Genomic DNA, 21,482 nt, shown 5'->3' with positions numbered 1-21,482 from the left:
GCGAACCAGAATTGGAAAACAGCACTAGCTGTAAAATTAGCGCTGTGGTAAGACAAATTCACCTTCGGGTCAAACTAATTCGCCCTCAACACTAACTGCCACATTGTCCGTTACATTTATTTAGTTTCGAAAAAGTGGCGTCGGTACAACAGCCTCAATCGCGTCAGCTCGTGAAAATCAATTAAAATGTGAAATTTCGGGCTCGTTTGACAATGTAAATACTCCCGGTATGATTTATAGTGTCCTCTCTTTCTTGAAAACGTTCGAAAGCAACATAAATAAACCTGTTAAGGTTAGAAATCGTCTGTTCGATTCAAAACGTAAACAAGCATGATATTCGTTGGAGTCGTCAATCTTCTATATTAAATTGCGATTAAAGCGTTCCGCGTTCAGTTTATATTTTACGAAAATCTGTGAACTTACTGCTTACTTCTATAGTTCGTGTTCTCCCGTAATTTCAAAAGAATATCTCAAGTGTTCGGACGAGATATGTTTATTCAGTGTGAACATTCGCTACCGTTTCATGTGTGAGTGTGTGTCTCTCTAAAGGATAATTCTGTCTACTTGCACATACCTATGGGATATTCCTTTCCTCTGTCGTTCATTTGGAACCGGTCAGTTGATTTTTACCTCTCATCTTTTAAGAAATCTTCTTTTCCTGAAAGTATTGTCCAGTTATCATTCGCTAAGCCGTTTTCTCCTCTCTCAGTTTTGAGGTTAGGTTGACCCAACCCTACCGAATGCGAATTAGAGTAGCGGAATTAGTTTCCAGCACTAATAGTGGTTAGTGTACAGAAACCAAAAATCATGTGTGTCCAAATCACACAATTTGGGTTAGTGTATAGAAACCATTTTTAGTCATCTGACGCTAACTCATTTTTTTCAGTGATGTTAAGGAACCGGGATAAAACACATCAAATGCATCATGAAACATAGCAAACACATCAAACACATCATGAAACACGTAAAACGCAATATACACATCATGATACACCTAAAACACATCAAACACAACAAACACATCATGAAACACAATCAAACACATTAAACACAACAAATACATCATGAAACACAATCAAACACATCAAACACAACAAACACATCATGAAACACAATCAAACACATCAAACACAACAAACACATCATGAAACACAATCAAACACATCAAACACACCATGAAACACAATCAAACACAACAAATCGCATGTATCGATAATCGCACGTTTCGATAACCGCATTTATCGATTCCAAATTCCCCCAAATTTCCCCATTTATACAAAAAATTACGAATCTTCCTATTTCTCTACTGTTCGAAATTATATGAATTTAATTTTTGATCATTAATAATTGTATGTATTTCATTACAATTCTTTTCTCCTATCTTTGCGACTTATTTTTCATTATCAGTTGCATTACTTCATTATCATGTGATGAAAAACAGCTGAGTATTTTTCACCACTTGGTTTTTCAGTTTTAACCTTCAAAAAACAAAATTAAAAAAAATTTCGGAATGTCTTCTTTCAAAAAAATTAAAGATTTAAATGAGTATGCTTATAATATCCAAATTAAATGTAAGGTAATTTCAAAATCACAAGTGAAAGTTTCAAAATCTGGTTCGGTCGAGTTTTTCTTTTTCAATTTACAAGATGAATCTGCCACAATAAATTGTATTTCGTTTGAGAAGGGATTCCATCAAATTATTCAGGTATGTACTTATTTATGTATTAACCTCTTACTTTATTTTCTCTTTCTCTAATTCCATTTTTATATGTCAATTTTAATTAGCTGAAGAACTATTTACTAAAAAATGTTATGGAAAGTTATTTTAATTTTTCTTGGAATTGATTCTGAAAAAATGTATAAATTTTTTATTTAGTATAGGTATGCGAAGATAAGATTCTGTTGAAATTGTTTTCAGTGTTAACTTTTTTGTTCCAAAAAATGCATAATTTTAAATTTTGAATTGTAAGTTTGAATATGAGATCAGAAAAAAGTGGCTCATTTGAAACTCATTCTAAAATCTTATCTTCGAATTCTTCTAATTTTTTTTAACGCTTTTAGAAAGTATATAAATGCATCATTTATACCTGAAGCTAAACTTATGCTTTTTTCTGAACTATAATTTTCTTCATTTTCCCTTTATTTGTTTTAGGAACAGCTCTGTTATAAATTTTCGAAATTTCGTATTCAAAAACATAGATACAATAAGGAACTTCAATTGGTTTTCGACAAAGGATCTCTCATTGAATTGACTGATGATGATTTAGAACTGAATAATGATCCCAAATTTTATTCTTTTAACTTCAGAAAACATCAATGGAAAAAGACTTTGGGAAAAATTCAAGAATTATCTATACGAAGATAGTAATGAAAGTAATGCAATTTCAGAAATAGAACAAAAGTTAAACGGTGAAGAGAAAAGCTTAAAGGATTTCGGAATAAATATTGACAAAATTTCACAAAATTATTTCGATGACGGAATAGATAACACAGATCATGGCAGAATAGCTCATGGAATGATAGATAATTTGAATGAAGAGCAAAGAGAAATTTTTACAGAAATTTCAAAAAGTATAATGAAAACCGACAATACAAACAGGTTCTTCATCGACGGGCCAGGGGGAACAGGAAAAACATTCTTGTACAGAGCACTCTATCACCACTTAAAACATAATAATAAAAAAGTATTATGTATAGCATGGACTGGAATAGCTGCAATTTTACTTCCTGGTGGAAAAACAGCTCACAGGGTTTTTAAATTGCCACTTCAGATGACATCCGAAAACGACATTAAACCGGCAAAACTTACAACAGCATTAAAACAAATATTAACAGAAGTTGATTTTATAATATGGGATGAGGCTTCAATGATATTGTCAACAGCTTTTCAAATAGTGAACGTAACCTTGCAAGATTTAATGAGAAACAATGATCCATTCGGAGGAAAAGCAGTTTGCCTAGGCGGAGATTTCAGACAATTATTGCCAGTAGTAAAGAAAGGAAGCAGAAATCAAATAGTCAAATCAGCTTTAATAAGCTCTCCTTTATGGAAACATTTCAAAATCTTCCACTTGAAAAAAAATATGAGAGCAAACAACGAAGAATTCAGTGAATGGCTGCTACAAATCGGAAATGGAAAGAAAGAAATAGTTGAATTCCCATCAGAAATGATATGTAATGAAAACATTGTTGATAGCATTTTTAAAGAATATAACGAAGAAACATTAAAAACATCAATACTTCTTGCATCCAGAAATTGTGAAGTTGACAGATTGAATGAAGAAGTACTCTCAAAAATGGAAGGAGAAACAATTGTGAGTGAAGGATTCAGTTGGGCAACTGCAGTGGACGGAGACCTGACAGACCAAGACGAGTTAACTCTGAGATATCAACCAGAATACTTAGCTTCACTGAACCCTTCAGGAATGCCAAGTCAAAATTTGAAGTTAAAAGAAGGAGCTGTGGTTATGTTACTACGCAACATTTGTATCGAGGATGGATTGTGCAATGGGACAAGATTAATTGTCTTAAAAATAAATAAATACATTTTGCATTGCTCAATTTTAACCGGAGAAAAAAAAGGAAAAATAGTTTCACTACCAAAAATTACACTTAACACAAAAGAACAAACGAACCTACCTTTTGTTTTGAATAGGAAACAATTCCCCGTTAGATTAGCTTTTGCTATGACTATTAGTAAAAGCCAAGGGCAATCGTTTGACAGAGTGGGAATTTTTATAGATAAAGAAAGACCAATGTTCGCTCACGGGCAACTGTATGTAGCATTGTCTAGATGTAGGACTAAAGAGGGTTTAAAAATAAAAATCATTAATTTTGATGACGACAAAAATAAAAACACAGCAATGAACATTGTTTATCAAGAAGTTCTGCATTAACTTTGTATATTTTCTACTGTTTAAATTGAGGAATGCAAAATGTACTTATTATCTTAAAAACAATTAATTTTGTCCCTATGAACAAACCTTTTTTTATTATGTATATAACTTAAAATTATAATTTCACTAAACGTGATGGACGCACGGAGAACGCCCAGAGTTAACGCCAGGGGATGAAACCCCTTGGAGACTTGATGGTACAATTTTTTATCTACCAATATTATTCACGGTAAAATTAAATCACCCAACCCAAGTAGCATTTTTCAACGGAAAAATTGCGATTTTATCGCCGATAAAATAAAAATAATAAAAATAATATTGGTAGATAAAAAATTGTACCATCACGTCCCCAAGGGGTTTCATCCCCTGGCGTTAACTCTGGGCGTTCTCCGTGCGTCCATCACGTTTACCGGTCGATTTTACCGGTGATAAAATCGCTAGGATCATCAACATATGAGCGATTATCGCCTCAGTCGCCACGGTGGTAGGCCAACACTTTTCCATTAGGCTATGGCCGCAACATGATTCCCAAGTGCGAATTGCCTCTATGTAGATGGATCGGCGCTTCGCAACCTTACAACTTTTTACATTGCGTTGACTGACACCGAGTTTTCATTGGATTTTTTTTTTTTTTTTTATTTTCCCTCCTCTGTACTTTATGAAATACGTACTGTACTTTATGAAATACGGTTGGTAAAATGAGGTTCTACTGGTAATCTCATCATTCTGTCTTTGTAAAATTACCAAGAATAGTGAGATGGCAAAGATATCGATGGACCTTGGTAAAAACGCCGATATTTTTTATCGCCTGTGGTAGAATTACAGAGATAAAATGGTAAATTAAGTTACCGGGAATTGATTACGAATAAAAGTGGTATTCTTACCTGGAAAAATCAGTAAAAATACCGGTCTGCCTTTCTAACATTACCAATGATTGATAAAAAAAAGAGATGGTAAAGTTACCAACGGACCTTGGTAAAAACGGCAGCGGCGGCGGCATAGAAACATGTTTCATAAGCGTCATTCATGCGTTAGTAGGCGTTGATGAAAAATTGCAATTTATTGCAATTTTATCTCTATAAAATCGCGTTCGATAAAATCGCGATTTTATTGCAATTTATCGCGATTTTTCTCCCGATAATATTGCGATGATTCGCCGTCGATAAAATCGCGATTTTTTTATCCGATAATATTGCAATAAATCGCGACGTCGATAAAATCGCGATATATTCTCCGATTAAATCGCAATTTATGGCGATCACTACTACTCGGGAATTGCAGCAGCAAATCCAAAAATTGTTACGCATCACCGCCACTCTTTAATTTAAATATCAAACCGACCTGTGGCCTTTTATCAAGGTTAATATAAATACATCCCGTTTTATTAATGACAAACCTATTATATTTCGTTTATATTATATTATATTCTATCCTATTTGCTTTCCATCCATTTTATTTTATCCCATATAAACCGTTTCAAACTGATTATTCACCTTTTTTTAAAACTCCAACCTTAATTGAAGTAAGTTTTTAGCTAAATTGAAGATGATCTTTTGAATGAATAAGCACTTAACAGAACTTCAGCAGTATTAATATTAATACAATTTACGAGAATAATGTAAATTAAAAAAAATTAAGTGATATTTTCATAACGAATTGACAGAATATACGAGGGGGTTGGGCCGCGGAGCGGCCAGGGGGCGGAGCCCTCTAGTAATGAAATAAAAATAAATCTAAAAGCGTAAGATAATTTCGGGTCTACTTTTTTGTTTAGATCTTATTTTCTCTTTTGACGATGGAGGGATTGGATTTTTTAACCCTTTGTGACCGCTAAATTAATTTCTTGACCATATATCTTTTTTTGTACACCTCAAGAGACATCAGATTTACTCAAAAACATTTTTTACTGCTTTCTGGCGAGTTCATGTGGAACTAATAAATATCCAAAGTAACCAACTTAGGAAAAATACATTTGATCCGGATTAGGTAGGGTTGTTATTTATCTCAGTCCTTTACACTCGCTTTTGAACGGAAAGAAATATATTTTCCATCAGAAAGATGAGTCGGGAGGTTTATAAAGAATAAAAATAATCCATATCAAAGTATAGTTTTCTCAGAAAACAGCATCTAATGTATGTATCATAGAATTAACATCGGGTAAATAACAAACATGGATTTTTCCACTATTTTTATGTCAACTCCTTTGCATCACCGAACTCGGCAGTTGTATGAAGGGGTTTCAACCAACCAATGAAAGTTGTTTTCGGGAACAACAACTCATTTTTCCCTCCTAACCTGTTGGTTCGTGAATTTCAAGTGTTATATTCAATGTCTCGTGGGATATTTAATCGAGCATTTAACCATGTTAAAAATCGCCCATGGAAGGTTTTTTATGCTGAATGTGTTCTTTACATATCCAAAAACATTATCTAAGATTATCGAGTATGGTGACAAAGAATTAGAGTGATAGTGGCTTTGCAAGACCATGACATCCATTAGCTACTGGGCGATGATATATGAACCATATACACAAGCAGGGCCGGATTTTCCTACTTGCCGCCCATGGGCCGCCCGTATTTTGCCGCCCCCTTCTCATTCGTTTTGAAACATCAATAAAAACCATCGTGAACGTGCCAGCGGGGGAGGGGTGCATAAGACGCGTTTACTCGTGTTGAACACATTTTTTGGGAAAGCCCTGTCAACACTACTAGCAAAAGGTCACGGAACTTTTCGCGAAAGTCAAGTTTCGTAAACCTATCTCTAATGGACAAAGCCTTCCATTCATAAGAAATCAACGAAAAATTTATGAAAGAACAAACTTAAAATTTGGTGGAATGATTTTAACTTCCGCCGCCGCGCCGACCGCAGCGTGTTTAGCGCAATGCGTGAAGTATTCAAGCAGTCTTGTAGGAGCTATGCGTTTCACGCTGACCGCACTGTGTTTGGCGCAATGCGTGAAGTATTCGTACAGTCTTGTAGGCGCTACTATGTGTTACATGCCGATTGCCGAGCGGAGAGCTTCTCCTTTTCAGCTCAAGTCCTCGTCATCATTTCTCCCTAAGTCGCGCCGTTCCCGGCCAAATTGTGTGTTTGGTTTCTCTCTTAACTCGACTAATTTAAGGTGCTGTCTTTTGTATCACCGAAAGACGACAAAATTAGAAATTTCCTTTGATGAAACACGGATTTCCTGGTAAACTTATGAATATTTTCCTTCTAGTTTTTAGATAATTTTGTACGCATTATCACCCGAAGTTCCTGAATATATTAGGGGAAAATATCCATAGCTTTCTTCAACAATCACTATTTTCTGAGAGGAAATTTGGCAACTCTCGAATGTTCATGCGGCGTTTCTCTTTAGCACGGCAGTGCAGTCTGGCTGTTCAACTCTGGATCACCCTGTATATTAAATTTGATTAAATCGAACGTTGGTCTTGAGCCCGAATTTTTAAAATCGGTGGCCGCGGGCAAGCTGGACCGGAGCTGCTGACACTGGTGGCTCCTTTCCTGTAACTTACCTTATAATTGGAAAAGTGGGATTTTTTATTCTGTCAAACGGAACTATGGGCACAGTGTATGAGCCATGGGCGTGTCTATAGAGCGTTGTGGAGAGGGCTCATGAGTTAGAGACGATCGAGGCGGGAGACCGCGGCGGCGGCTTCGTCACTGGCTCTTTATAATTCCCGTTCACTCTTACGGCCCTCGACTAACGAACATACCCCATCTTTCCCACCTGCACATAGTTCTCTTTGATAGAAATACGTCCATTTAGACCCCAAAGAAAAAAAAACACACATAGGACTTTTCTCCCGAATCGAAGCGACACTTTATTGGCAGAATAGTGCGGTGCACAGCGAGTTCACACCTCGCGCCAACGCGCCTTCAATTTTGCAGACGCAATACGGACATCCATCAAGCACGAATAGTTGTATCTCTGCGCCGTCGCCGAATTGCCAGTCCATCTTCAATCTACAACGCACAAGACAACATTTCGATGGTGTAAGTCGGCAATCACATAACTCGGTTTGCGACGTCGCAAACTCCCTGTTGTACTTATATTTTTAAAACGGAAAACCACTCAATGGCAATTCTCTTAAACTGCCGTGATTTTTCTTCTCTGTGCGAGGAAAATTCTGCAAAAATTTAAAGGAATGATGTCAATTTTTTCTCCTTTAAAAAATAACACAGATGCGGAGACTTTCAGACACCGAAAACGAGATATGTGATCGCGGATTTACGCAGTCAATTTTTGAATTACAATAATTTCGAATCATCTTTAGACAAGAGAGAATTAAAATCGAAGCATAGTATTTAAAAATTTAACTCCGGTTATGAGATTAAAAACTTGGACGATTGACAGGCTCAAAATTTACTCTTGAATTATAGAAAATCCACACTCAATAGTCTAACTGAATTAACTGCAAAACTGTCTTGGTCATAAAAAGGCTGTTGGTGCTCGAAAAATCACGGGTTTATTATCATTATTACCTAACATTACATGAATAATTGAAACTTTTTTTATAATCGCGACGAAAAGATAATAAATTTCTGAAGTGTATTTCATATTCTCTTTTCCATCTCGGGACTCGTGCGGGAGGAAGACTGGCGATAATTTCTCGCGCAGCGCGGGAAAACATTCGCCAGCCGGCTTCATGAGCTGTTAGCTTCAAAAGAAGTGAATTTCAAGAAGAGTTAACTTGTCACCGCTTTATCGGCCTCTCATTGGAAGAGCACATTAATCTTGACTGTCAACCTACGTTCCGCCGCTGAGACCCTTCGAGAAGTATCCCTTAAAATAAAAATATATCTTGACGCAGCGGCTTATTTTCATCATAAACTCCTTTTAATAAATCCGTGCACTTCATTTGAATAGTAATTAATAAAGTTATACAGAATTCAGTATGAAAACTTGAGTATCTCTGTCAAACTTTTGCGAGTCTCCCCCTCAATGGCCGGTATACTTATAATCGGCTATTAGTTGACCCAGAAATTCTCTATTGTGAAGAATTTTGCATTATCAAAAGTTTAAGAAGTGGGTAGACTTTTCCCTCAACCTATTTTGGCCGCATTCATAGTCGGTCCTTAAACAGCAATTTTCCTTACGCAAGCCCCAATATAAATTACATCTTGATTAAGAATAAGGTATTTTTAATGACATTGAAAGGACAATTTTTACGATCCATGAGCGATATTCAACAATATAACCAATGGCGAGACGTGAATGATCGACCATCGATATATTCCCATTTGAAACTGTGAAAAAATAAGATGCATTCAAAAGACAAGATAAAGTCTATGACGGCCATCTTGATCACACATTAAATCAGACCAATAAGAAATGAGGCAGAGACGTCGTGGCGTCTTCAAGTCACTCATGTCTTAATTTGAAAAGTCTCCAAGTATACTGTTTAAAAATTTTATGTAGCTGTGTCGCAGAACGCCCTAGCGCGCCGTAAAAGCGGCTTATACATACACAAGTAACTGTTAACAAACAGTTATGCAATCGTGAATTGTTTGAAGATGAGGATCTTTAAATGAGAGAATGACCAAAAAATTTAACAATGTAACAGGCGAAGGTGACAAAAATAAACTTAAAGCCAAACCCGTTGGCGCCATTGAGAAAATGGCGCCTGGTCGAACTGTACAGCGGGGGGCCAACAACGTCCGCAAAAAGCGCACCCGCTAGCGGGCGCCCGGGCGCGCTCAAAACGCACAGTTTTCTTATGGAAAGAACGATTATGAATGTATACCATTCGGTCCTTAGTATCCACGTAAGTGTAGCTTGCACAGATGGTCACCTCCTTCGTTTTACTGTTGATTTCATTGGTTGATCGGTTGGCTCATGTGTCTAGAACATTTCATAACCATCCGTGTTGACGTTTTCCAAAATGTCAGCAATCGGCGATATTGTCTCTGAAATCAATGATAAACATTGATACTTTGTTTCAGGTCCACAGTACTGGGGCAGAATAAATCCAGAATGGAGTCTATGTAATAAGGGTAGGAGGCAGTCACCCATCAACGTGGAGCCTCAAAAACTTCTATTTGACCCTTTCCTCCGCCATGTAGATATTGATAAAACTAAGGTAAGGCAACTCTTAATCTCACCATAATGAAAGGCATAAAAACTTATAAAAATTAAGATTACTGGTTTCATAATTTGAGGGATCTTAGTTTTCTGTGACAATTCAGGAGTACATAAACTGTAATGGACCAGTAGATGAGGTACGAATTTAAGCATTCTGATGTATGTGTCTTAACCAACGTATCACGCACAACACGATTCGTGCAACGAAAATTACTAAAATCGATTCCTAACTATTTGTAAGATATTTGACGTTCTTTGATGCGTGAATTCAAATCTCCCGCTCATGAAAAAAACTAATGTCTGCGTGCAGCAAATAGCTTACTAAATCTTACCGAAAATTCTCTGCGGTATGATGACATCCTCGATTTCGGTGCTTCGGCTCACGTGTTCCCGTTGTTAACACTTTAAACAGCTCAAGGTGGGGGGGAGAAGAACATTGCTCTATTAAAGAAGCTTGCCAAAACCGGAGTATTGCGCTGTTTGATTCAAATAGACCATTGTTTTTCTTGTGAGCGTGTAATTCAAAATTCCCGTAACCAATGTAAAATAAAAACGTAGATTTCTTAGTTAGGAGTTGATTTATGTAATTTTCGTCGCACGAATTTTATTGTGTCCTTGGCTAAGAGATAAGTTTATATTGAATGCTTAAATCTGCACCTTGTCTACTGGTCCATTGAATTGGTTTTTGGTTGGAGGGCGTAAGTCGTCACTACCAAGGTGATTTCACCCAGTAACTTTCGGAATCGATTCCTGAAAAAGAATGTAAAAAGATTTCCGGTTATTGGCAGTAAAAAATAATCCGTAATAGTGACCTTATACTAAGAAGCTATTTTGGTCAGGGATACGGTACGGACATACTCGTAAGGGTTTTTATTTTTATTTTTTATTTTTTTTTTGGCGGCACGGCACCAACGAATAACTCTTTGGTTTAAATCCTTTTTTCTTCTCTGTTTCAACAGGTTAGCGGCATGCTCCTAAACACTGGACAGTCGCTAGTGTTCAGAGTAGACAAAGACACAAAACACCATGTAAATATAACTGGAGGCCCTCTGGCTTATAGGTATCAATTTGAAGAATTTTACATCCATTATGGAACGGGAAATAATCACGGATCAGAGCACATGATCCAAGGTTACTCATTTCCTGGTGAGGTGAGTACTTTTCTGTGGTCACTTGAACAAGCAATCTTGGCTTTACTTGGATTACATTTTGCAATTCGGAACTTTTTGTGTTGTTTCGTTATGTTTTTACGTGTTCAATTTTTATTAACATGAGTGTGCGTGAGTCGTTTAGTGATGCAATCATTCATACTTGAAGATGACCGGAAAATGAGAGTTGAACTCGCATCTTGAGGAGTGTTCATATTATGGGCTACAATAAATGTGAATAGGTATTAGAGCTATTGTAATGGCAGCACGCATGCTTTGAATGAATACCCGAGATAAACGTCCTGACTATTTTATCCTCCAAAAGATTTTTCCTTCTTTTCTCCTAATTTTGTTTTCCCAAAATTCTTATGCAGAAGTCGCTAAATTTATTTCTGAAACCAGTTCAGCCAACATTTTCCTTCATCCTTTTTATTTATTTCCTGTAGGTATTTATGGTACACATCGGGATTTATCCTTGCATAAAAAGCATGCATTTTGTATTAAAACTAAGAAAATCTGAAATACATATGACAGTACGAGAAATCAGAGCCAAAGTGAGGAAATAACTAAATTATCTAATTAAGACATTTATAGGTCTTTAATAAAAACAAGAATTCGGAAATCTGAGCAGTAAATTAAACCTTCGATATGTTTGGAAAACAAGTTTTGAAACACCGAAAAAATTTACAAAAACAGTTCATAAATTAAAAGAGCCCTCTTTGATTTTACGGAATATTTTTTGGAAATATTCATTCTTTTTTAAATTATCATTCTATTCATTAACAGTTTTAACTTCAGCTCAAACTTGTTATCTATGACAAAGTAACATTTCTGTGCAGTAAAAAGAAACAATTTGAATCAAGAAAATTTTCTTTCACTCAAAAAAATGTATCTGGAGATAAAAAAAAAAAAAAAATTAGTTTCCTCAAAATATGTTCTCTAAATCAGAGAGGATGGATTAATTTGAAAAAAGTGTTCTTTATCCATTTTTTTCAGTGCTTGCCTACGTTTCTGTTTGTTTCGTCGTCAAAAACTAAATGCATCAAATAATAAGTGAAGCAGGTAGTCGGACGGTGCATTAATTTTAACCACGATTGACACGGTGCTCAAAAGGGAGAGGGATTACGGCGTGGGGCGTTAAAAACGGATTGATAAGTCGATGTCGGGAAGTCTTCGCACGGGGAGGAGGATGAGAGAACGGGGGCTGGAGGGGGTGTTCCCACTCACCTCAAACGCACCCGGGTTTATTTGCACGAGGTTCAGTCGGCGGTAAAATTTATTTTTATGGTCCGATATCTAATGCTCACCTCGTCATTGCTCTGACGTAAGGACGTACCTAAATTTCAACGTGAGCCCTCTTCTCCGCGTGACGCTTCGCTTTCAAAGGCTCTTATGAAAATAGAGATCCGTCCTTACGTCATAGGAGCGACGCCTCTCTCTCGAGCTCCCCCCGGACCGTAATGGATCAGTTCTGAGCACCCGAACACCCTTACATAAATAAATTCGAGGGCGCTGCAACCAATCTACACTTGTTATAAATAAACATAACGCTCGTCATTTTTTATTCACTTTTCAGACGCATGACCGTCGTCCCGATAACCAATCATTCTTGTCCCACTCAAACCCGCTACTTTTTTTTTTACTCTTCTCCTCTCATTTCAAGGCTCTTTAATGTTGTGTTCGAGCAATATTTTCAAATCTACCGATGAATTCTGCCGCAACACTGTCGGGAAAATCAAAGCCTTAGGTTCCGCGATAAGTGAAACTTATTTATTAAAGTTTTGAAGAATGCAGATACACACAGGGAGAAAAAAATGTGTTTATGGGGCCCGAAATTCAGGTTATATGAATCTCCGAAGTTTTCGGACCGTGCATCCGAAAACTTGAGGTGAAGCTGCCGAAATTCAGGTTCCACATCGGAAGTACTTTGATTTTCCGGTCGACACATTACACGTTTTAACAGAGGTACCTACCGAAGTACCTCAGATGTGTGAACCGAACTCTGGCGACTAGACCCCAAGTTTTCGGAAGTTCGGAGATGAATTTTGGATCCCATGCTCGAAGTTTTTTTCTTCGTACACTTTTGAAGAATAAGAATTCCTTCACTGATTTAATACGTTAAGACGTTTTTTTCATCCCCCAATTTTAATTTTCCCTAAAGAATTTCTAGATTGTTGGTAAGAAGAATGCCGATTTTTGAGTTAATATGAAGCTTACAAATAAAAGAAAATAACCTTTCAATGATCAATTGAAAGAACCTAAGAAAAAAGGAAAAAAGCGTAATTAACGGTTGTGCTCTTTTTTACATACAGCATTGCACTCTGGAATTAGAATCAGATACTGAGCGAATAAAACATTTTTTAAAGAAATCGATATGCAAAAGAGGAGACAAGCAAATAGATAAATAAACGATAACGTAAAAAGTGACTTCATTTGTTTCGCCGAAGACAAAATTCTTCGCTGTTTTCCACTCGTAGCGACCGCTTCTAGGGTTGGAAAAATGACTAATGAACCGAGCGTGGTTATGGAAAATTTACGAAGACATGGCCGCCAAATTTCCACCGGGTTCGAATTTTTTATGGTGGTGGGTGAAGAATAAATGCAGGATCCCACAATACGGCCACACTGTTTAACTTATTTAAAGTGCAGCCAGCGATAACGCTTTCAGACGCAGGGCGCGGTTTCTTTGACTTTGAGTAACTGATAGATTCTTGAATATTTCTGAGGTGCCTATCAACGCTTTTCGCTTTTGTTTCTACTGTTTTCAGCCAGGGGAGGAAATAAAGAGGGAAGGCGTCAAATAAATGTTTAAAAACTTGGAAGAGAAGTTGACCGCCTTATCTCGCACCTTGAGATAATGAGAGTAAATATTTAAATAGTCCCTCCAATCTCACCTTTACATTAATGGCTGTGATATTCCAATTTTCTCGGCGAAAACAGGTTGATTCCGTTATTTTACAGTATTGAGTCCATCTATAAGACGTGCATACTAAATTTGCTAGATTTAATGTTCTAGACGTTAACTGAAATTTTAAAGAGTTTTGTTTCAGACTAGTCAACTTTTCATACATAAGCAATTTCGATAAGTGGTATCGTAGTGTACGCGTATCTTACACCGTTGAATTGTTCGGTTCTTGAATATAATTTAAAATTGCATGAATCCTGAATTGGGAATCCTGTACCACTCACGTGAAAATTAGAATATTCTAAATGAACCTTCAGATCTCTTGGACGTGCTGAAGACTGAATAAAGCCCCCTGCCTTAATTTAAATTCATTGCGCTGGTTTTTAAATTAAAGTACCTTGAATATTTGCCTTCTTTCCTCCATTGCTTGGTATCATATTTTTTTTTTTATTTTCTCGAATACCTGCATAACTTAATACTTTATTTGATCAAGACACAATTATTTACACATAATCAGTAATATTTACCGTTTGATGATTTTTTGGTCACTTAGTCTCCACGTAGTTTACATTTTGTTAATTTTTTATTGAAAAACAAAAATTAAATTATGGCATATATCAAAGGATTTTGAACAAGAAATAAGCAGGAATGATGATGGGGACGAATGGAAAGAGAGGAAATGAAAGTGTGGAAAGAAAGAATTAAGAGCATTATATTTTTCCAGCACGCATGCACTCCAGTGTTACGGCGAAAACGGTCGGATTAGAGGATTTCAGCGTCCACTTTCAGCCTCAGACATGAGCAAATAAACAACGTTCACTTTGAAATAAAAGTTGGGCCATTCCAGCATTTTACATTGGCTAATCGCTTGCCTTTCACATGAATTGCAAAGGCACGTTTGAATCAACGAATAATCGGCTTTTCCCGAAACTATGAGGGGAGCGTCTGAACCGTTTTATATTCTTCGAGAGAGTTAAAGTCCACAAAATAAATGCTAATTTTTTACCCCCGCCCGTTTAAAGTCCTCGAAAATCCGTTTGAACCTGAAACTCGTTTTAGGTGGGACTTTTTTGTAATTCCCAGAGGATCTCTTTTCCCCCTTTTTTTCTCAAATTACTTAATCAATACTTTATTTGACCCCGCAAAAAGAAGAGCTTAAGCATAGTTTCTTGCGGATGAAATACAAGATGAACAGTTTTGAGTTATTTCTTCTCATATTTTTTTGTGTAAGCTGTGTCCATGAGAACACTCATTTTCGTAGGGAACTAATAGCCCTAAATGTTGTTTCGAAATAGAGCCAGAGATACTTGTTATTGCATAACATAATATCCACTGTTAGTTTTTTTTAACAAAAAAATATCGCAAGCGCAGTGTCTCGCGTGCTTTGAAAATTCGTATTTATTTTTACCATAATCCTCTTCATAGTCAACATAATTTCAACTGGACATCAAGTTTTCTTTCACCTGAAAATAATATTAGATGAAATATAAAAATAAAAATAAAAAACAATGGAAAGCGTGCGTAAAGCGCAATTTAAGTGGAGCCGTCAAGAACTGCTTGTTAAAGCAATCAATCCAACAACTGTCAATGGTGAGACGAGAATGGGGAGCAATTTTTCAATTCAAGACAAAATCAATCAATCTGTGAAAAAATATGAGCCTCAATTTGACACGAGAATGCGTGTTGCTAACAAAACACTTAACTTTGAAGGATCCTTTTACAGCTCTTTCATGGGTTGAGACGTGTGAAGGGAGGAAAGGAGCCAGGAAAAGGGTGGGACGTATTTCAAGGCGCCCGAGCTTATAATCACACGATTAGCCCACGTACCCAGACACCTCCTTGTCACCGCTCGTTATAATAGGAAATCTGTGGCCAGACTATCAGGATGTGGTGGATGCCGAAAAGCGGAAATTTTCCCGCCGTGTCACCCTGTAAATCCGTGAAAGTGTTGCCAGTTCTTCTTCCGAAATTTTGAAATCATAGCTCGTGACTAATTACACCTGAATTTCAAATTTAAATCATGATATCTGCACAGAAAAATAATGTTTTCTTAGATATTAGCTCTTTTTAAATCTGTCCTCCCTAGTAGCAGAACAAATTTTTGTTTTTCTAAAAAAAATATATAAAAAAAACACATCTGTTATCTAAATGGACTGCATTTTGCAATTTGGCACTATAAATTCTGGCTCTTCTGGAAAAACACTTATGAGCATAGGGAAACTAATGGCACATTTGTTGTTTTTATACCGGGCTAGAATTTATATTTCCAAATTGGAAAATGTAGTCTAAATGGTAGTTTTATATAAAAAAAAAGTGTAACGCTCATATAAAGAAAAATCAAAGTTCAGACCTGACCGTGATATAAGAAATGACAATGGCTAGCTGAGGTGATTTTTTATTTTTTTTTTATAAGACGCATGCATACAAAAGTGTTAAAAGTGAACATTTTTATGTAACTATTATACATAAAAAAAATCATAATTTTCGTGAGCTTTTCGCGAAGTAGAAGATTTTTTAATATTTTTGCGAGAAGCTCACGAAAATTGCGACTTTTTTTTATAGAGTGGTTACTCAAAAAGGTTCCATTTTAACACTTTCGTATGCATGCGTTATATTAAAAAATTAACTTTTGTACATCATCTTCATCTTTTCCTTCTTTGGTTCTGCTACTCCTCTCGATAAAAAATAAAAATAAAAAGAAGAGGACAGGATTGCAATCGGTCTAAATGGGGCGAGCTGAACCTACTATTTTTGGCTCATATTCGGAGCAGCGAATGTGCCATAAGTTTCTCCCATGCTCATGGGTGTTTTCATGAATGAGCCGGAAGTAGTATACTATACACCCTTATTGCCATATGCAGTCCAATCGATCACTTGGGGTTTTTTCGTTTTTATGTATATCATGTAATATTGGCATAAAAAAGAGACAGTTTTTGTCTTACGAAAAGAATCCGGGTTGCGTGAATAAACGTTACAGTCACTGTTGACCAATCAATCGTTCTGACTCCGTTCCCTTTATCAGGGCCGGATTAAGGGGGTGGCCACATGGGCCGCGGCCCATAGCGGCAAATCTATAGGGGGCGGCAAATTTTGCAATTTTTTTAAATGTATAAAAAATATCGGATTTAGAAAAAAAAATTACTGACGAGAAAAGGCGACAAAATCTCTCATTTCCTGAGAGTATAGTAATCTCTAATTTTCTCGTCTTTCAGTGATACAAGAAACAGCACCTTCAATTAATCGAGTTAAGAGAGAAACCAAACACGCAATTTGGCCTGGAGCGGCGCGACTTAGAGAGAAATGATAACGAGGACTTAAGATGAAAAGGAGAAATCCTCGGCGTGGCGATCGGCATTTAACATATATTAGCGCGTACAAGACTGCACGAATACTTCACGCATTGCATCAAACACAGTGCGGTCATTGCGGTCAGCGTGAAACGGATAGCACCTACAAGAATGCATGAATACTTCACGCATTGCGGCAAACAGTGCGATCAGCGTGAAAGACATAGTGCCTACAAGACAGCGTGAATACTTCACGCATTGCCGTCACGGTGCGGTCTGCGCGGTGCGGCGGCGGAAGTTAAAATCATAGATCCACATTTATGTTTGTTCTCCCATAATTTTTTCGTTCATTCCTTATGAATGGAAGGCCTTGTCCACACAGAGATAGGTTTACGAAACTTAACTTTCGCTTTAATTTCCGTGAACTTTTGCTGGTAGTGTTGCCAGGGCTTTCCCAAAAAATGTGTTCAACTCGAGAAAACGCGTCTTATGCACCCTTCCCCCGCTGGCACGTTCATTAGTCGGTTTTTATTTATGTTTCAAAACGAATGAGAAGGGGCGGCAAAATACAGGCGGCCCATGGGTGGCAAGTAGGTAAATCCGGTCCTGCATATTTCTTCTTTTATCTTGCATCAAAAGATAAGAATAACGTACGATTCTATAAACAGCGCAACCGACCCATTGATATGCCATTTAACAGAGGGTCAACCCCCGTTTTGATAAAATGAAAATGTAAATTTGGCGGCTCTTAAAATGCTACAAGAAGCGCACCACAGGAGGCGAAAACTATAGCGTGGGCTTTATTGGAGCCTTGAGGTTGTAACCAGGCCGCTACCCAACTTGAACGGATTTTGACGGGAGAAGTTCAATTTATTCGTCATGATTCATTATTTTCGGCTACGCCAGTGCCTGTGCCACACCTTCCATGCTTCCTCGCACGTTCATATATCTCAACACCGCAAGTCACCTGAAATTGACAGCTTAAAGTGAAAATAGCTTGAAAAGATACGCTGGAAATTATTATTGAGTTAACACGAGTTGGTGTCAAAGATCCCGTTAAGCCAGCGCGGATCATCGCGTCAAAGCGGCGTTAACAACGAGCGCTTTCGTCGCATTTCGTCTCGGGATCTGCCACAAGATACAATTTCCCTCTCAACACGGAACTGCAGCAATATTCACATTCCACTGAAAAAGTCTTCGTTGATCTTCCAGGAAAAAAAGTGGAAGACGAACAAAAAACCTCCGGAAATTCTTACACTATAGTTCCTTCATAGAGAGATTTAAGACGAGTAGGTTCATGGTTGTCACAAACCGGAATTAAGATTATTACACGCGGATAGAATGTTTGCCATAATTTCTGATCAACTCGCTACCGAATTTATTTCCTCCGTTTCCACTCTCACACCGTTTGTTCCGTGGCGTACCTTTGATACTCCGGTTCATTCCAGTTTATCATCTTCGGAATCGATGAAAATGTAATCTTTATTCCAGTTTGTGACACTGTCGAGGCCTGCAATCAAAGACAAAAAGACGGAGTGTTAGAAGAAAAAAATGGGCCCTCCCTCCGATTGCCTTTTTGGATTAGCGGTAAAGCCATGACAAGTTTGAAATTCAAGTAAAGAGCGATAACGGAATAAAATTGAGTGAACAAAGTATTCTAGGTTGATTTTTGCTCAAATTCACTTACCTACATGAGTATTTTTTCAACTTTAGATTTTGATGGTCCGTCATCGACCGATTGATCTCATTTGGGAGTGACGATCATCTGGGACTGTTTCGGCCTCTTTGAGCCAGCGGGACCACCATGAGCAACAGAAAAATTACTTTTATCTGAGATCCTCGCTTGTTACCCAGTTGAAGTATGTTTATTATAAAAAATCACCCTCCCAACTACATTAATTTGCTCGTTTTAGGCATTTGAAGCGAGTTTAGAGAAAAAAATGTGGAAAAATTAAGAGAAAAAGTCCAAATCAAATTTCCGTTTGCCGCGATGGGTTCCCGCGATTATTTACCCACAAAAGCACAGAGCGCCGGGGCGGCTTCACTTCTCCCCCATGTCGCTAGATACGAGTGATCCGTCTTTATGTCTTTGCCTCCAATACAGGAGGCAACTAGCAATGGTTTCCTCAGTGTGAAAGGGCTCTGGACATAAGTGGAGGTATCTATTCGTTAATTGGCCCACTCCATCTGAGCTGCTACACTGTTAAAAATCAACACTCTGAGCGAATGACTGGCGCGAAAAATAAGCTCAGCGCGAATATCACTCCCGTTCAGGATCGGATAGCTAACGACGGAAAACACGCGACGCATTACTTAGTTGAGTTCCCTCGGACAACGTGGATTCGGACCGAAGAAGTACGTAAGATGTGTGGCAAAGTGAGTACTCGTCTTCTACAACCGAGACTCGGGTTCAAGACATCCGAGTATTTTACGTTCGCATTGCCTGTTTAATTTTCACTCCCACCCAATATTGCAGCAATATTGTCAATATTGAAACAATATTGTCATGTAAATATTTCCTTAAATACACTGCAGAAATATGTTGACAATATTGCTAAAATATTTCATGACAATATTGTAACAATATATTTATAAAAATGTTTTAAATATATTTACAAAATATATTTATGTAATTACTTTTAAAACAGTTTGTAAAATATATTTACAAAATATTTTAAAATTATTTTAGAAATATTAGTTTAAAAATATTTGTTTAATATTATGTTAAAAATATTTTATAAATATTTTTGTAATATTTAAAAATTAATTGCTAAAATGGCAAAAAATGGTTTGCGATTTCTGCAATTTGCTTTTTTTGCTAAAATGCCCACCCTCGTGGCGAGAACGACAAAACAATTTGCAAAAGTGGTAATTTTATTGTGCGAAAATGGCAAACTATACTTTTGCGAAATTAACATTACTAGTTTATGCTATTATGGCTAAAATTTTTGCTAGATTTTCAAAATGTTTGCCAAATTAGCGTATGGTTTTGCTCTGTTTACCAATTATTTTGCGGAACTTACTAAAATCAATCGCTAGAAAAAAGAAAGGGGGGGGGGGAAGAAAAGACAAAAAGAAGGGAAAAAAATAAATAACATAACATAAATACATCGACATAAATTCAAACTAGGAAAAAGCTCAAATAATTAAAACTGGAAAAAGACGCAATTATAAAAAACAGTAATTTGGTAAAGAAAAAAATGAGAGAGAGTTAAAAAAAACGAAAATTTGTAATACATGAATAGGAATATGTTGAGTACAATTAATAAAGAATTTGAAACACAAATTACAGGATGAAATAAAAAATAATAAATAAATAATAAATAATAAATTCTGGTAAAATATTATAAGAATCCGTCAATAAACAAACATATTACGGACTCAGAGGCCTGCGATAGTTAAGAGATTGAATTTACGGGCCCATCTACATCAAGCCTGGCTGGTCTGGTGGTAAAGTACTGGACTTCGGATATCAACTCCACCCCGAGGCGTGGGTTCTAATCCCGACTAGGACGGCGCGGATTTTAAGGTCAGTAACAACTCTACGATCCACAACCTGGACGCATGTGTACATTAGAAAGAAAATTAGTACCAAAGACGTCTCCTAGAGTGCGCGCACACGGATATGGAATATGATAACCTCATCGCAAGTAAATATTTTTAAAATATATTATCAATATTACCTTGACAATATTGCTGCAATATTGTCAGGGGGGCGGACAACAAACTATTGCAGCAATATTATTTCGATATTGTTAAAATATTGTTAAAATGTTTTTGACAATATTTCAGGTGATATTCGCTCCGAGTAAATTTCGCGCCGGAGCCTTGTCATCTGCGTGCAATCTGGCCAGCATGCCAACTGAGTATGAGCGCGATATGCGCGCGCCGGAATTTTTAACAGTTTATTTATTGTACATACCATGTCCAATTGTTCCTCCATTTATGTGGTACAAACACTTCTTAAAAAAGTATTATTCATTTTTTTTTAAAATTTTTGGAGAATTAGAAATAAAGTATGATGAAAGTGAACACGGTACACTCGAAAAATAATCAGTGTGTCGAATTACGCCCTGTGCTGCGTTCTTTGAGAAACGAACACTGGAAAAAAAAGTCGATTGGATCTAGAGTCCAGACTCTGAATAACATTGACAAGAAAAA

The 21,482-nt window shown here is 36.9% G+C and overlaps 2 protein-coding genes across 2 annotated transcripts in view; both read left to right on the top strand.

Annotated features, from left to right (window-relative positions):
* Positions 1–21,482, top strand: part of CARPA (Carbonic anhydrase-related protein A) — a 136,129-nt gene that overhangs the window by 76,972 nt on the left and 37,675 nt on the right. The window contains exons 3-4 of the mRNA XM_072297627.1: positions 9,843–9,979; positions 10,941–11,132. Of these exons, the coding sequence (XP_072153728.1) occupies positions 9,843–9,979; positions 10,941–11,132 (329 nt within the window). The remainder of the gene's footprint in view (positions 1–9,842; positions 9,980–10,940; positions 11,133–21,482) is intronic.
* LOC140224174 (ATP-dependent DNA helicase pif1-like) lies at positions 895–5,642 on the top strand. Its single transcript, XM_072297626.1, has 2 exons — positions 895–1,705; positions 2,153–5,642. Exon 2 carries the CDS (start codon positions 2,277–2,279, stop codon positions 3,894–3,896), a length of 1,620 nt encoding a protein of 539 aa, XP_072153727.1. The 5' UTR covers positions 895–1,705; positions 2,153–2,276; the 3' UTR covers positions 3,897–5,642.

Source organism: Bemisia tabaci, chromosome 3, assembly GCF_918797505.1.
Source record: "Bemisia tabaci chromosome 3, PGI_BMITA_v3".
NCBI lineage: Eukaryota > Metazoa > Arthropoda > Insecta > Hemiptera > Aleyrodidae > Bemisia > Bemisia tabaci.
This window is presented reverse-complemented; position numbering and strand designations above follow the sequence as displayed.

What these genes read in the sequence shown, in the direction of transcription:
- LOC140224174 (XM_072297626.1), top strand. Translation starts at nt 2,277, where the DNA reads ATGATCCCAAATTTTATTCTTTTAACTTCAGAAAACATCAATGGAAAA.